The sequence below is a fragment of the Lampris incognitus genome, chromosome 6 (assembly GCF_029633865.1).
Source record: "Lampris incognitus isolate fLamInc1 chromosome 6, fLamInc1.hap2, whole genome shotgun sequence".
NCBI lineage: Eukaryota > Metazoa > Chordata > Actinopteri > Lampriformes > Lampridae > Lampris > Lampris incognitus.
Window position 1 is genome coordinate 17,289,565 of NC_079216.1, and position 18,244 is coordinate 17,307,808.

The 18,244-nt window shown below is 44.2% G+C and overlaps 1 protein-coding gene across 1 annotated transcript in view; it reads right to left on the reverse strand.

Annotated features, from left to right (window-relative positions):
• Positions 1-12,914, reverse strand: part of immp2l (inner mitochondrial membrane peptidase subunit 2) — a 212,578-nt gene extending 199,664 nt beyond the window's left edge. Inside the window, exons 1-2 of the mRNA XM_056282002.1 lie at positions 12,890-12,914; positions 777-914 (exon numbers count right to left, since the gene is read on the reverse strand). Coding sequence (XP_056137977.1) covers positions 777-911 — 135 coding nt within the window. The 5' untranslated portion in view covers positions 912-914; positions 12,890-12,914. The remainder of the gene's footprint in view (positions 1-776; positions 915-12,889) is intronic.
• Between the last annotated feature and the right edge of the window lie 5,330 nt (positions 12,915-18,244).

Here is an 18,244-nt window from a genome sequence, read left to right on the forward strand (position 1 = left end):
TCTAATCATCAATTAGCCTTCTGAGCCAATGAGCAAACACATTGTACCATTAGAACACTGGAGTGATAGTTGCTTGAAATGGGCCTCTATACACCTATGTAGATATTGCACCAAAAACCAGACATTTGCAGCTAGAATAGTTATTTACCACATTAGCAATGTATAGAGTGTATTTCTTTAAAGTTAAGACTAGTTTAAAGTTATCTTCATTGAACAGTACAGTGCTTTTCCTTCAAAAATATGGACATTTCAATGTGATCCCAAACTTTTGAACGGTAGTGTATATACGGCACACACACACACACACACACACACACACACACACACACACACACACACACACACTATATAGGCTCACAAATAGAGAGCTTTTTATTGAAAAACTGTTTTCCATTTTCTACTTTCTCTCCAGGGCTCTTCTTTTCTTACTTGTCACTTCTCTATCATCCGCTGTCATTCTGTCTTCCTCTCTATCACCTCTCTAATCATTTTACATCTCTCTGTCACATTTTTATCATCCATGATCATTCTCTCTCTCATCGCTTTTCTGTCATCCATTATCATTATATTTTTCTTGGTGCCAGTTCTCTGTCATTCATGATCCTTACAGGATCGCAGGATATTTATTCCATCTTGAGCCTGAGTGCTGTGGCGCTCACCCCCTCAGTTTGCCTATAAAGTCTGGCAAGTGACTCTGGATAAGAGTGACAATTGTATGCTGATAAAATAAGGTCTCCTCTGTGTGTGACTGCAGAATGAGATGTACACTGTCTCACCTGCATGGAGGCTCCTTCAACTCGTGCCACATAGGCAAAGCGGTCCAGGCATGTGACAGTGATGGGCACCGCCACGAAGAAGCCGCTAACAAACGCTCGCAGATAACGTCTCCCGGCCCCCGCCTGATGGGCCATCACCTGGACACACGGGGAGAGATATCAAGTGCCATCAGACTTGCAGCCTCACTAACCACAATCCATAGAGCAGCGTTTCCCAACCCAGTCCTCAAGGACCCCCTATCCTGCAGATTTTCATTGTAACCCTGCATAGGTAGCCCTGCTTGTACTTACTCAACCAATCATCTCACAGCACTTAATTATGCAAGGTGTGCAACATCTGACATCATTCATTGCTGATTGGTTGAATAACTACAAACAGGTACCTATTCAGGGATGCAAAGAAAACCTGCAGGATGGGGGTTCCTTGAGGACTGGGTTGGGAAACACTGCTGTAGAGAGCTTTTCTCAAGACGCATTCCCCAAGTAAGTATGAAATGATGGCGAGGTCTGACGAAAACGCACCAGTCATGCACCAGCGGGTTTAGCTAGCTACCAAGTTACATTTCCAAAGCCCTAATATTTGTATAGTCATTATAGATTTAATAAATTAATTCATAGCGTCATTGTTGATTGTCATCAGCTCACTTCAAAACAGTCAAAACATGGAGCGTTTAGATGATGGGACAGCTAAAAGTGCAAACACTGGTTAGTAGGTTCTAGCAGGTTCTTTCTAGCACATAGCAGATGACTTCCTGCTCTCAGTGACAAACAGCATGTCACTCCTACAGAGTGGAACCTCTAGGTTTTATTGATATTGTTTTATGACCACCGGATGATAAGTTGTTTCCTACATACGGGCCTGTTCTTTAATAGATAGACCTGCCAACCAGAGGACGGAAATGACCCACAGCCCAGCTAAATTGCACAAACTCACCCCCACCCCCCCACCCCCCATAAACACACACATACACAAAATCTTCCTCAAACAAATGAACTTTTTTTTTTGGCCCCGGTATATTTTACGTCCTATTACACATGGCCTTCCACCGGGCATTGTAAGACATCAGTTTCCATGTGCTGGAGGGAGCTGACTCTGGTGCTGGAGTACAAAATCCATTCTAGCGTAACAATCCATCCTGACATAAACAGATTGCTGCTCCACCCCCATCGGTGCACGAGTGTGGGCTCTGATCAGGCGGTTCGCTTAGAAAAAGGCTTTTCAACTTCAAATTGCACAGACATAAGCATTAAAAAAATGTAGGTAGGCGTAAGCATTATTCATAACATGGGTTTTACTTATCTAAAGCAGCATACACCCGTTTTTTTGCCTGCTTTCCATTTAAGTCTAAATAATAAATAAATTCTACTCGGGGCATATGTGACCGAGCTCGGCGTTTTTCGTCCATTGGTTGCCGCAGCATCCCCACAGCTGGCCTTTTAAATGAATCTGTATGGAAATGAAGTTACTGGGGGAAAAAATGGCATCATAAGCAGATTTCTTTTGAATCTCCTGTTAAGATGTTCTGTGGGCTGGTATAAAAAACACTGACATTATTACGGATTACTTTGCCCTAACCTCAGTAATTAACAGTCCCGAGAACTCAATCTGAGAAACAATCTGAGAACTCAGATTGTTAATTTGATTTCATGTTGTGAAAGCCAGCCTACACACCTGACTGGAACCTTTTGGTACTACAGCACAGTGTCTCACATCTTATATTCATTGTACTCTGAAATAACTTGAACATGGTGCAACTACTGGGGGGAAATCTAAAGATTTCTGGGCTGGCTAACCGCCCAATGTTTCCAGAACCCAACAACGCATTTGGACTCCAGCCCCCATCACCCTGAATTGGATTAAGTGGGTATGAACAAATGAATAGATAATTTAAAAAAATGTGGTCCCACCTATGTCTCAATAGTCTCAATGATCATGTCCAATCATATTAAGTAAATATAGAGGGGGTAAATGTCTTCCTACCAGTCAACTATGTTCTTAAACAGTCTGAACTCCAGTCTGCTCCAGCTTAATTTTTCCATAATGAGTTACTTTATGTTCTAACTCAAACAAAATACTCCACCGGCTCATTAGCACACTTTCAATCAGATGGGAATAAACTGACAAAGTGAATGGTTAGAATGAGTCGCACACTGGGGTGTCTGGGTGGCGCAGTGTCTATTCCATTGCCTACCAACACGGGGAACATCGGTTCGAATCCCCGTGTTACCTTCGGCTTGGTCGGGCGTCCCTACAGACACAACTGGCCTTGTCTGCGGGTGGGAAGTTGGATGTGGGTATGTATCCTGGCTGCTGCCCTGGTGCCTCCTCTGGTCGGTTGGGACACCTGTTTGGGAGGGAGGGGGAACTGGGGGGAATAGCGTGATCCTCCCATACACTGCGTCCCCCTGGTGAAACTCCTCACTGTCAGGTGACAAGAAGCAGCTTGCAACTCCAAATGTATTGGAGGAGGCATGTGGTGGCTTGCAGCCCTCCCCGGATCAGCAAAGTGGGTGGAGCAGCGACCAGGACAGCTTGGAAGAGTGGGGTAATTGGCCGGATACAATTGGGGCGAATAGGGGAGAAAAAAAATCCCAAAAAAAAAAAAAAGAATGAGGAGATTGGTTCCACAATTGTGGAAGAATCCTCACTGAAATTGTTGGTGGGTCTAAAATGCAAAGTTGATGTTAAATTCCTGAATTCAAGGACAACCCTGGTGGTTAAACAAAACCATGTGGGCTCAGTTGGAAGCCTCCTCTGTTCGAACCTGGAGCTGGACCAGCTCCTCTCATTGCCCTACAGTATGCAGTATGTGCCTGTCTCTCTCCATTGGCAAACTATATTTTTTCCCTTCATTATAATGAAGGACTTTCCTTCAGACTGGAAGGCACCAGGTTCTGAGTACCTCTCTACATAGGTGCTTCGTTAAGTTGAGCCTTATTGAGTTATCCGTCACTTGATAATTACTCCCTGGAAGACTCATCCTCCCTCACCCTGTGAGGCGATCGCCCTTCTATATGCTAACTACTCTTGTTTATGCAAAGAACACTGGTCTATGTCCCAGGCCAAACCCGACTGTACTTAATGTAAATTAATTTACATTGTTTTCACATCGCTGTGGGAATCAGTGTGTCTATCATGCTATTGTGAACGAAATTGATACAATCCTGTGAATTTAAATTACATCCTATATGTAGATTGCTATTCACTGTATAAAAAGAGTTCCTCCTTTACATTCGGGTTGCCAGTCCATCAGAACTATGGTAGGCTGCTCGTCACCCCTGCCCGCAATTTCAAGATGAAATGGAATGGAAATGTTCACTCTGCAGGTGCCGACTTTGAGAATTTATTTTGCTGTAGGAAAATTTCTTCCATACCACTTAACTGTCAAATGTCTTGATGCATGCTCAATATTCCAGCTAAGAAAATCAAAGAAGGTTGAATCAGTTCATTTGTATATGTTTATCTATCTATCTATTTATTTATTTATTCATTTTGATATACTATATTTATCCCTGTGGGGAAAGTCCTCTCTGTATTTAACCCATCCTAGTTGTGTAGTTAGGAGCAGAGGGCAGCAGCCATGCAGCAACCGGGGACCAAGTCCAGTTTTTCTTTCCATTGCCTTGCTCAGGGGCACAGACAGGAGTATTAACCCTAACATGCATGCCTTTTTGATGGTGGGAGGAAAGCAGAGCACCCGGAGAAAACCCATGCAGACACGGGGAGGACATGCAAACTCCACACAGAGGACTACCTGGGATGACCCCCCAAGGCTGGACAACTCCGGGGTTCAAACCCAGGACCTTCTTGCTGTGAGGCGACAGCACTACCACTGCGCCATCGTGCCGCAGAACATTTATAAAGGTTGTATCCACATGAACTGATTCAATCTTTTTTGATTAACTGTCAAACGTAGGCTAAAACAGCCACAATAAAAAGAAATAACAAAAGCGAAGTCCCAATTCACAAGGTGTTGGTTCTATATAGTTTCAGACATGAGTCTGACCCATGGAGGAGGATGGTCCTGAGTATCAGCCATGCACTGCCTGACTTCATGTGGTATACGGTTTACAGCAGGGTTCTCTACTGGGACAGACGTTTTTATCAGGGCCGCAGAGAAGACATTAATTGAGTTGACACAGTGACAAACAGCTTAATGCAGCACATCTCTCCCCCATCCTCTGTATTCAAGCCAACACCCGATATGCAAAAGCAAGCTCTGTAACAATCTGTGGCATTAGACCAGACAGGTTATCATAAACAAACACTCATGGGGTGTTATTGGACTGCGGCGGCCAGAGAATGAGCGCTGCATGTTTTACAACATCGCCATAAAAGAGTGGACTAAACTCCCAAGGCAGTCACACAGTCAGCTCACATGTTCACACAGCTAGCCAAGCAACAGATTGAACTAGACCCACACCATGTGGACAAACATGTTAACATCTATCCTTAGACAGGGACATAGCCATCGATTAACACGGGTTTGGCTTACGACACCTGAAACCTGTTAATGGAGATTTGGCCCAAATACAAAACATTCAGTGCATCAGCTCCCATTTATTTAGATGAGGCTGAGAACAGGGGCGTGGATATTAAAGCAGACAGCACACTGTCAGCCTCTAGTTGCTGACTATCAAGAGCAAGCATTTTGTTTGCCCCCCCCCCCCAATCGCTGAGAAATGGATGTCTGGGTCTCTGGCCTGCACTCCATTTCAGCCAGTGACTAATATTGGTGTTCCAAAGCCATTCCAGACCAATAAATCCACAGGGGGGTTGCTTCACTGAGGCGACGGGGACACTGATTACGGCCAACCGCTGCGAGGGTTCCCTAAACTCCCTCCAGTCCTGCCACCGCAGCAGTGCTGAGCTTTGCTGGAAAGCACTCCAAGCCAAAGAGGGTCTGACGGAAGCACAAGGGAAGCGTGGCACTAAGAACAACTACTGAAAAGGGCGGGGTGATAGAGACCTCAACTCCTTGCCCGGTGGCAGAAAATGGCAATTGAGTCCATTAAAAGAAGCTAGAAGAAACTAGACAAATAAAAAACTTAAAAACTTGACATCTAGGTAGATGAATGTCTTGATGCATGCTCAATAATCCAGGTAAGAACATCAAAGGAGGTTGAATCGGTTCATTTGGATACAACGTTAATTGACAGAAGCCTTTCATCACTCATCTAAGTGACCTCTTTAGTCTGATGAGGTCACTCAGATGAGTGATGAAACGTTTCTGTCAATTAACGTTGTATCCAGATGAACCGAGCCAACCTCCTTTGAACTAGGTAGATGAAGTAATGCAAACAGAATCTAGTTGCATGAGGCTGATCTGATTCTGCCAAGGTTTAAAGTAGACGGACATGCTCAGATGATTAAATATATAATACCGGTTTGCCTACTGAGGTGACTCACATTCAAAATCACACACACACTACATACACCGCTGACGTCCCTGCCAATCAAATTCCATCAACTGTGCAGCACTGAAAGCAGGGCTCTTCCACTGTTCTGCTGGTTTGGCAGACTGATCCACCTGTTGTACTGTAGTAACGACAATTTCCAACGTTCTCCGAGTGCTTGTTGCTGTGTTTAACAACTGCCAGTGTGAAAATCAAACAAAGGGAAGTGTGAAATGTTCTTTCAAACAGGTAAAGAGATCTAATGATATCATATAATGACGATGTGAAATGGCTGAAGCTTCCTTTATCTTCATAGCTTAGACAACTCTGACAAACTATGAAACAAAAAAACGACAAACCTATGTTAAAGTCTGGAACATTTACAGGACAACCCTCCATTTTAGCAAGATGACAACCGAATAATTTATTGAGATGAAACAGCCCATTTAAGTAGGTGACAGTCTGGCAGACCAAGGGCCTCATGTGTCAATCGTTACTATGGGTAAATTTGTGCGTACACACCCATGGAATTTTTTTAGCCCTCTAGCTTGTCTGACAGTCAGCAGCAAACCATGATGGTTATTTGTAATTCCTTCCTCCTAACATCTGTTGTCTACCTCTTGCAACGAGCACTCACCCAGGCCTGCAAAGACATCAGTGTTAGCCAATTGGTGTCTAAATTCAGGGGTTAACCAGGTCCTACACTTGTCTCTGAGACAAACTTGAGGGCTAAAAACAATCCCGTGGGTGTGTACGCACAAATTTGCCCATGGTAACGATTGGTACATGAGGCCCCAGATGTTTGAAGGCGTCCTGATGTGTTGTCCTAACCACAGTCATCGGGAGTGCTTTCACAATGAAAAGGACTTCCAATGTCAACGTCACACCTTCTCAGCATCAAACCCGGAGTTATTACTGAGAGCGAGTGTGCGCACACCATTATCTACCCACGCCAAGACAAATCACCGCCACTCATTATCTAACCAGACCAGTCACATGGTCTTCACTGCTGGATGGGCCTGCAGAGTGAAGGAGCAAATACCACAACAGAAAGACCTGTCCTTCAGACAAACAACTCTGCCTTGACTCTTATGTCTCTGCCCGGCGCAGTACTACAGCGCTAATTAGGGACTCTCGTTACCAGTGTGAGCTTATTTTTTTTCATTGAAGAGCCAGAGCCTGCAGAGACACTCAGCCCTGGATTGATATTTCCTGATGAGTGCCTAATTAAAGACGAGAGCTTGTCTGCAGACGGAGAGGTGGCAGCTCACTAGCTCCGTCCGTGGCCGTGCTTCAGGAGGATCCGAACGGCTCTAAATCTAATTTCTGTGCGTCACCACAGAGGCCTGCGCTCTAACGGGCCTTTTAGACCGTGCGACATTCGGTCCAAGTTTGCACGAGGTAGTTAAATGAAATAAGCTGTACGGAGAGTAATCCCTTTACTTTAATCACTGGATATTTATTCATCTCCAGACCTCCGAGCCTCATGGTGTGATGCCGGGTGTGACCATGCTCGCTCAGCCAAAACTAAGGTGATTATTGAACCGCTGTCAGTTTTGACTGTAAGCTCAGAGGATCCAGGCCTACTGCCCAGGCCCACAAATGGGATTTATCTGTCATGCAGAACATCAGGCTGGGGTCTCTGAGTCACATTACAGCAAATCCCTGCATCCGCTCACCTTGGACACTTAATGGGCAGTTTGTGCTGGGGTTTAGGTTATCATTAGGATGGGCAGCTTCCCTGGAGAAATAGATAGAAGCCATTTGACTGTAGAGATTTATGGACACACACACACACACACACACACACACACACACACACACACACACACACACACATACCTACTTTATCCTCACTAGAAAACATCACTGTGCCATGGCAACAGTAAACAAGTGGAAAGTTGGATTTGTGTTTCATCAGCTGTCTTTGACACAAGCGTGACAACACAAACTGAATAACAACACTGAAACCAAGTTAAAATCAATACTCCTCGTACATCCACCCATGTGGAAATTGTACTATTCCGATTTTGATATTTTGTAAATAAATAAATAAATAAAAATTCAATCTTATTTCATCTGGAGTGTAAAAATCACATCACTTCCCTACAGATGAATGCAGCTTCCGCCCTGCAGATGATGTTAGGCAGCAGATTACCACAAAGAGATTCTGTAGTGCATCTCTCTCTCTCTCTCCCTCCCTCCTCCCCCTCTCGCGCCCTCCCTCTCTCTCTCCCTTCCCTCTCCCCCCTCTCCCTCTCCCCCTCTCGCTCCCTCCCCCTCTCTCTCCCTCTCTCTCTCCCTTCCCTCTCTCTCTCTCTTTCTCCCTTCCCTTTCCCTCTCCCCCCCTCTCCTTCCCTCCCTCTCGCTCCCTCTCCCCCTATCCCTCCCTCTCTCTCCCTCTCTACCCCCCCCTCTCTCTCCCTTCCCTCTCTCCCCTCCCTCTCTCTATCCCTCTCTCTCTCTCCCTCCCTCTATCTCTCCCGCCCTCTCTCCCTCCCTCGCTCTCTTCCTCCCTCTCGCCCCCCCCCCATTCTCATGCAGATCTAGCATCTATGCAGATACTACAGCTAAAATGTGAGACTAATGTGATGTTGTGAATGAGCATGTAGGAAGCTAGGTTAATGAGGTGCTTTGCATCAAAAAATCTGCGGTGGAGTTGAATTAGTTGATGCCACCCCCCCCCCTCTCCCAACACCAACCTAGTAACGGCAAATTTTGAGTAACCCCAGGACAAGGACTTGGCTGACTTAGTACTGGGCAGCTCACAATGGTAAAAGCCGTTGCTGACATTCGAGGTCTTTATTCTGGAGAGACCTAGCTGCAGCTGTGTAAAGTACATAACTCTTCCTTTACAGATGGTAAAGCGCATCAGCCCGGTTGAAAAAACTCGGGCGCCTCCTGGACCAAGCTCATCCCTTGACAACGAACAATTAAAAGCCACTCTGTTTGCAAACTGGACCATCGTGTGCAATTTCTACAGTCAACAGTTTTCCACTTGTTTCTTGACTCCAATTGTATTCTCCAAAACGAGAAAGACCCACAGCATGGCATCCCCAACAGTTAGTCTGATCTTAGTACACAAAAGGCCGATTTCAGTTTCAACAAAGACTCAGAATGAGGAGTTCCCATTAGATGTGTGCTTCAGTAAATGTTACGTCCAATGATCCCAACAGCTTCATCTCTCGTACTTTACCCACAGACATCAGACAAACATCAAATGCCGAATGTCACAAAACCACCAAGGGTTAACTGGACCTCTTGATTTCAGAAGATTAAGGACAACCTTGGTGCTCTGGCTTCATATTGTATTTTAAACCCTCTGAAGCCAGCCTTCGCTTTGTTAAACAGGTTGTTCAATCGTGTTTCATCCACTGAAGGACTCTTCTGGACCGCTTCACCGGCCGGCGCTCCACACACAGCTAGTTATTTTGGGCTTTCTACGGAGCACAGAGCGGTGGAAAGGTGCATTAGTTTTAATCCAGAAGGCTCTGAAAGATAATATTTTGACAAAGCTGTGGATTTGTAGAGTCCATTACAGTCAACGGTTCGCAGGGAAATTAAATCAGATGCACCTTATTCTAGCGTGCCACCTGCTGTTCCCAGACCAGGGGCCGGGCTTACGTCTGCTCAACTCATGTTTCCTGACTGCTGCACATCCTCCGCCATACACGGCAGTGATGGACGACACAGACATTTCTCACAATATCGCGATACGCCACAATATCTGCTTACACAGACAAAGATACCAACTTAAAGAATCCCAATGAGGGTCATCAAATGAGGTAATGTTGAGCGTAATACCAAACCAAAATTAGTTTTCAAATAATACGCCATCAAATATTTCAAACCTCATTGTGTGTCAAATTTATTGACTCATTAATTTAGACAACAAAAAATACATATCATGACAAACATCCAGATTTCTTCCCAATACACCATTGAAATATGATAAACTATAATGTTTAGTTATTGTCCAGTCCTAGTACACAGTTAGAAAACTACCCCATTTTTTGGATATAAAACCAGCACAACCCAAACAATTTCACATCAGCCATTTGCAAATTTGTCAGCACTGCTGCAACAGAATGATTCTTTGTATTTATTGGTATATTGTAGACAGTTCAAATTCAGTTTTCTGTAATAGAGTAGCATCATATCTGCTATACCTTCCTTTGGCAGCTGTTGCACTTACAGAAAACGTAATTCCAATTCTGATTGTTCAATTTACGGTCAGATAGAGCCAAGCGATGGAGAGAAAATCTGTAGATTGCTCTCATCTATAAATTTTCATCCACTCAAAAGTAGGTAACAACTTTAATTTAATGTATGGACTCAAGTTTTTTTTTTCCTAAAGCAACAACTCATAAAATGGTATTGAGTCCTTCTTCAGGGCTCTTTCAGAGGATCCCATGCAAAAATAAAGGATATTTCAATTATTTCTTATCATTCACTCATTCAGTAGCCAATAACTCAGTGGGAGAATATGTATAATAAATGACATTTCAAAGATCTGACTTTACCTTTGAGCCTCTCAGTCTAAGTTAGACGCAAGAAGTCTAGATCTAACAAGCAGGAATCATTACAAGATGTGGCACCTCGGGCAGGGAAAATGATGTGGCTCTATTATGGGAACTTGAACTGAAAATGTTTGGGAGCCTGTGATAGGGGCCCTCTGTTCAAATGCCATGGTGTCATCATGTGTCAACCTGAAAAGCAGAAACTGCCCTCTCTGACACAGGTAGCAGTGGAGGGAGAAAGTGAGGATTAGATTAAAGTAATTGGATGCAGCCAAACGCCCTCATTCTATTTTGATTTATCAAATGACTGATTAATAAGACTACATAGTTGCATCTTAAGCGCGAGATTCTCCTAATGCAGTGGAGGGTCAAAGCCCTCTTTGCTGGCACATAATATAAGATGAGCAGTAAGCCCATAGATGCTGCCCAGACTGCTATGCTATACTACATAGCCAAATGTATGTGGACAACCGAACATCACACTCATACGTGAATGTCTCATTCCAAATCATGGACATGAATATGGAATTGGTCCTCCCTGTGGTGCTATAACAGCCTTCACACTTCTGGGAAGGCTTTCCACTAGATTTTGGACCATGGCTGTGAGGATTCGCTCCCATTCAGCCACAAGAGCATTGGTGGGGTCGGGCACTGATGTTGGGGAGAAGCCCTGGCTCACAGTCAACGCCCCAATTCATCCCAAAGATGTTGGAATGGGTTGGGGTCAGGGCTCTGTGCAGGTCAGTCGAAGTCTCCCACACCAAACTCAGCAAACCACATCTTCATGTACCTCCTTGTGCACGGGACATTGTCATGCTGAAACAGGAAAGGGCCCTCCCCAAACTGTTGCCACAAAGTTGGAAGCTCACAATTCTCTAGAATGTCATTGCATGCTGTAGCATTAAGATTTCCCTTCAGTGGAACTAAGGGGCCTAACCCTACCATGAAAAACAGCCCCAGAACATTACTCCTCCTCCACCAAACTGTACGGTCAGCACTATGCATGAGGTCAGGTAGCTTTCTCCTGGCATCCACCAAACCTGCCAGATAGTGAAGCGTGATTCATTACTCCAGAGAGCAGGTTTCCACTGCTCCTGAGTCCAATGGCAGTGTGCTTTACACCACTCCAGCCGATGCTTGGCATTGCGCATTGTGGTCACGGCTGCTCAGACATGGAAACCTGTTCCCTGTTTCATGAAGCTACCAACGAACAGTTCTTGTGCTGATGTTGCTTCCGGCGGTTAGTTTGTAACTTGGTAATGAGGGCTGAACATAGGGCAGACTGTGTTACATGCTATGCTTCAGCACTCGGCGGTCCCATTCTATGGTCTTGTGTGGCTTACCACTTGTTACTCCAAGACGTTTCCACCTCACAATACCAGATATACAGTTGAACTGGGGCAGACCTAGCAGGGCTGAAATTTGATGAACTAACTTGTTGGAAAGGTGGCATCCTGTGACAGAGACAAGCTGAAAGCCACTGAGTTCTTAAGTACAACCCAGTCTACTGCCAATGTGTGTCTGTGGAGACTGCATGGCTGTGTGCTTGATTTTATGCAGCTATCAGCAACGGATGTGGCTGAAATAGCCATATAGCGTAACAGAGGATGGTTTCTCTTCCTAGTAAAAGGAACGTGTCAGCGAGCTTGTCAGTCCACAACAAATCCCACACACGTGCAGACAAGAGGCTGGACTCGTGCAGAGCTAATATAGTATATCATTTTTATGTAGGCTTTTACTTAAAGCACCCCACTTTAAAAGAAGCTCTCGGGACACATTATAAACGCAGGACACAAATCAGCTGTCATGCTCCAGACATAAAAGTTTCAGTCACCAAACCCAACAGTTCTGTGCTTATATCGGCCAGATGAACAAGACAAAACATCCCTTTCTGCCGTGTCCTGTACAGAGGGACAAGATCACCATCCACCACCTTTAACGTAAATCCTGCCGGGAGAGTGACAGTGATGGGAGTGGGGTTATGTAAAGTAAGCTAGCGGTTAGCCGTTCTGGCTATATCGGGTCCAGATGAACTGGTTCAACCCTCTTGCAGCCATGTGCACACACTGCCACCCCTAAAAAAAACCGCTACACTCGCATGCAGCTGCGTGTCTGACACCAGACGGAAATCACCACCTTTCTGTTGAGATTCGACATTCCTACTTAAACGCAGGAGGCAGAAGCTTGAACACCTACCAACAATGTGACTTCCGCGCTCCCGTCCCGGTCACCACGTTAGTCCGCCGCTCAAAGTGGCCCCCCGGGTCCTAAAGCGAGTGTGCTTCCATCAAGAAAGCGGCGCCGATTGTGTTATTTCATTATTTTCGTTTCTACATTTTCACTCTTTTTCACCGTCCTATCTGGGGATCCTGCTACCCAGTTGAGCTGGATGTCTGTTTTCACCGTCTGGATTTTTGGTTAGATATTTTCATCGCAAATGTCACCCAAAAATAAAACCCGTTGGGTGCCTTTTATTTAGTGGCCACCGGTACAATTTCAGGGTCTTCGTCTTGTAGTTTTCCCTTTTCTCTTTCTAGTGCGGAGGGACGCACACATGCAGCTAAACCTCACAACACCCTAGTGACGCCCAACACTGCAGCTGTCAGCATCTGCATGCCAACAAATGTCATTTTCGATACTTTCTGTCATTGGCGTATTTAGGACGATAACTTATAATAATAATTAATAATAATAACAATAATAATAATAATAATAGCACTTTTCTAAACTTATAACGAATATTCAAAACACAACTGCTTGCTTGATTGATTGATTGATTGATTGATTGATTGATTGATTGATTGATTGATTGATTGATTGATTGATTGATTGATTGATTGGTTGGTTGGTTGGTTGGTTGATTGGTTGATTGACTGGTTGATGATAGATAGATAGATAGATAGATAGATAGATAGATAGATAGATAGATAGATAGATAGATAGATAGATAGATAGATAGATAGATAGATAGATAGATAGATAGATAGATAGGACTCCTCTAGGAAAAGGTGATGGCATATCATAATAATATCAGCAAAATGTGGGAGAATAAGCAGAGGCAGGTGTGATGTAGACATGTTTGCTGTGGCCTTCCAGCGGATAGTAGACCAAGCTGAGGTGGTCAAACACATTCCAGTAGCACCAAGTATCAGATTTTAAACAAGATATTATCCAGGACTTTAGCTCTAATAAAATAAAAATACACTGGGGGTTTTTTTTCATATGCATTTAAACAAACTTTGAGGTTTAGTAGTTTAAGTTTTTCTTCCACTTTGAATGTGCCATCACGGCACGAGGTTAGTCGAGGGGTTTGTGGGAATTCTAGCCGGGCTGCTCTCATTTAAGTAAGATCCATTCCGGAGTTTAATAAAGCAGTTTGAAGAAAGTAGGCTTCTATTGCTTTTTTATCGCTTTTGACAAGAAATGTCCTCGCATGTCTCAAGGCTTATGAAGAGAAATTCACGCGCTGGCTAAAATATCTCATCATTCAGATGCTCAGAGCTATAGAAATACAAAAGGAGCAAATTATTTCTAACACAGCTCTTTCAGCCTGTCTCCTCCAACCATTTCAGAAAGGAAATTGAGCCTCCAAGCAAGGGTCTATAGAAATGGGTCCCCTGTCAATAAGAACTTTTTCACAGTGGAGGGAAAATGGGCTCTAATGAAACCATTAAGCCAAGTATGTGAAAGTAAATGTGCAAGGCTAAAGCGAAAGCAGGTAACTTTCCCCACTACCGACAGATCAGTTATCTGTAGTTATTATTGTCGCTATGTTAAAAGTAAGAAATCGGTAAAGGGCAGAAGCAGTGGCAGCTGAGGCAGCAGAGGAATAAAACTTGGAGATGGATGGTGGAGAGGAGATTTGGGATCAAGCTGTGGGATTCGGTTGGAGCGGCTTGGCTCTTTTACTCTGCTCGAGGGTGGACACTAATCCATCGTATGGCTGTAAATTGCAAGGCAAACAGGAGAATTAGCTTGTCCCAATTTCACAAACAGCCCGGCGGATATGCAAAAGTAAACAAGGCGATGCAAGAGGCAAAGCACTTTGCCGCTGGCAGCTGAAACTTTCCCTCTAATAATGGCAAAGGTCATGTGATGGGAGTCGCCTCGGGCAAAAACCAAACCAATGGTGTCATTTATACGCCCTGTAAATGTGTTTTTTCAGTCATTTGAAGCTTCGATATTGATATTAGGCAGGGTGAGCAAATTGAAGGACATTATGATTGGTTTGTGCCTCGAGGTTTCTCTTTGAAAGTCCCTTTACTTCCAGAGGACAACGATGGATTTGATACGCTCTAATTTCGTACTAAACCCATTTACATTTTACACTATATTCATTTACATTTTAGCCATTTAGCTGACGCTCTTATCCGGAGCAAATGACTGGATGAATAGTTTCAGTGTCTAGTTCAAGGACACTTGATGCGGTGGGGGGTTGAGCCCATGACTTTTCCGTTATTAGACAGCCCCTCTAATTATTAAGTCACCGTGTCCCATCACACAGCAGCATGACTGAACTACCACACTCAGTTATAGATGAGAAATCTGTGGCAGCATGTGTCAGGATCATGACTGAAATCAAGACCTATGGAATGATATCAGCTCATCACTGACACGTTTGTGCACATTTACACTACCGTTCAAAAGTTTGGGATCACCCAAACAATTTTGTGTTTTCCATGAAAAGTCACACTTATTCACCACCATATGTTGTGAAATGAATAGAAAATAGAGTCAAGACATTGACAAGGTTAGAAATGATTTGTATTTGAAATAAGATTTTTTTACATCAAACTTTGCTTTCGTCAAAGAATCCTCCATTTGCAGCAATTACAGCATTGCAGACCTTTGGCATTCTAGCTGTTAATTTGTTGAGGTAATCTGGAGAAATTGCACCCCACGCTTCCAGAAGCAGCTCCCACAAGTTGGATTGGTTGGATGGGCACTTCTTTGAGCAGATTGAGTTTCTGGAGCATCACATTTGTGGGGTCAATTAAACGCTCAAAATGGCCAGAAAAAGAGAACTTTCATCTGAAACTCGACAGTCTATTCTTGTTTTTAGAAATGAAGGCTATTCCATGCGAGAAATTGCTAAGAAATTGAAGATTTCCTACACCGGTGTGTACTACTCCCTTCAGAGGACAGCACAAACAGGCTCTAACCAGAGTAGAAAAAGAAGTGGGAGGCCGCGTTGCACAACTGAGCAAGAAGATAAGTACATTAGAGTCTCTAGTTTGAGAAACAGACGCCTCACAGGTCCCCAACTGGCATCTTCATTAAATAGTACCTGTTAGAGCCTGTTTGTGCTGTCCTCTGAAGGGAGTAGTACACACCGGTGTAGGAAATCTTCAATTTCTTAGCAATTTCTCGCATGGAATAGCCTTCATTTCTAAGAACAAGAATAGACTGTCGAGTTTCAGATGAAAGTTCTCTTTTTCTGGCCATTTTGAGCGTTTAATTGACCCCACAAATGTGATGCTCCAGAAACTCAATCTGCTCAAAGAAGTGCCCATCCAACCAATCCAACTTGTGGGAGCTGCTTCTGGAAGCGTGGGGTGCAATTTCTCCAGATTACCTCAACAAATTAACAGCTAGAATGCCAAAGGTCTGCAATGCTGTAATTGCTGCAAATGGAGGATTCTTTGACGAAAGCAAAGTTTGATGTAAAAAAAATCTTATTTCAAATACAAATCATTATTTCTAACCTTGTCAATGTCTTGACTCTATTTTCTATTCATTTCACAACATATGGTGGTGAATAAGTGTGACTTTTCATGGAAAACACGAAATTGTTTGGGTGATCCCAAACTTTTGAACGGTAGTGTATGTGTAGTGGATTAGGAGCTCGCTCATGAACACATTGTGGTTTGAGTGTTCTGAAGGATTCACAACTGACTGCAACCCATCAATCCATCCATCATTCAAGCCACTCATCCCAACCGGGGTCGCGGGGATGCTGGAGCCTAACCCAGCAGTCATTGGGCGGCAGGCGGGGAGGCACCCTGGACAGGCCGCTAATCAATCACAGGGCCGACACACACAAATATACACACATTCACACCTAGGGACAATTTAGCATGGTTGATTCAACTGACCTACATGTCTTTGGACTGTGGGAGGAAACCAGAGCATCCGGAGAAAACCCACGCAGACATGGGCAGAACATGCAAAGTCCACACGGAGGATGACCCAGGATGACCCCCAAGGTTGGACTACCCCGGGGTTCGAACCCGGGACCTTCTTGCCGTGAGGTGACTGCGCTAACCACTGCGCCACCGTGCCACTCCTGATTGCAACCATATTCACATAATATACCTGACAGGCAAAGTGAAGTCACCAAATAATACTTAACAGACTTCATGCATTCATTATTTGTGCCGAGTTGTCCCTCCGTGAACATAGAAGTTGCTGCTGAGTCTTCCTGCCTTCAAAACAATATCCAACTCACGCCCCATTTGCAACAACATGACGTCTCTTTCTATTTAAAGATGAAGACTTTTATAAAAATCCACTTGAATGAGCTCTGAGGAAGAGTACTGCTAATGAGCGTCACAAGTATATGAGTGTACATCTTGAGTTTTTCTGCCAAAGTGTCAATTACGAGCCATGGAAGATGCATCTTGCACGCTGAAATAACAGTCAGTCTGGATAGGAGTGTGGGCTGAATACCTGGTATGGAGGTGAACCTCTGTGTATGGCAGTCACAGACACAGCAGCGCCCGAGAAACGACAAAACGAGACTGTAATGAGACCAAGGTGAGAGGAAACCATCAGGCAAATGCCGATGAATAAACCAAACACTCAAATCCCAATCAAGACCCGACTGCATTCACCTTTGGAGAATTTGTGATCCCCTAAATATTCAACGAAACACCTTTCACAGAATAGAGTAACACCCCGGGGTGTGTTCTGGTCGACGGTATCATGGTTCAGCAATAGATAAATAAAAAATAATAAAAATGAAGTCACAAACAGCCGATGGACAGCTCTCTGCAACGAGGAGAACAACAGATATTGCTCAGTGACTGGAAGACAAATCAGATTACAACAAACCCTTTTTACACCAAGAACAAAACCTGTGTTAGAATCTGAAAACACACACACACACACACACACACACACACACACACACACACACACAGAGTATGAAAAAGGGAGGCAGACACGTACCAAGTCAAGCTTTAAAGAAGGCAGTGCTTTATTGATGATAAAGAGACTGGTTTCTCCTTCAGGGCTTAATTAAAACTGGAATGTAGACGGCATTATCAGACCACGAGCCCGCCGTCCTGCCCGCCGGCCTGCCACAATCTGTGCAGCCTCTCTCTGCTGACTAACCACATGCCGGCGCTGACACGCTGACACAATATCGCTGATGACAGCAGATTAGCATCTACGTTATGATAAACGTACATTTATTTGACCCATAAATAGAATACCGAATTCATGTGCATGAACTGATATGCATAGTCAGCGGTCTACGCACAGGGTTACGTATTTAGTCTGCCACCTGTCTGCGTGCAGGCCGATATGTACAGTCTGCTATCTACGTGT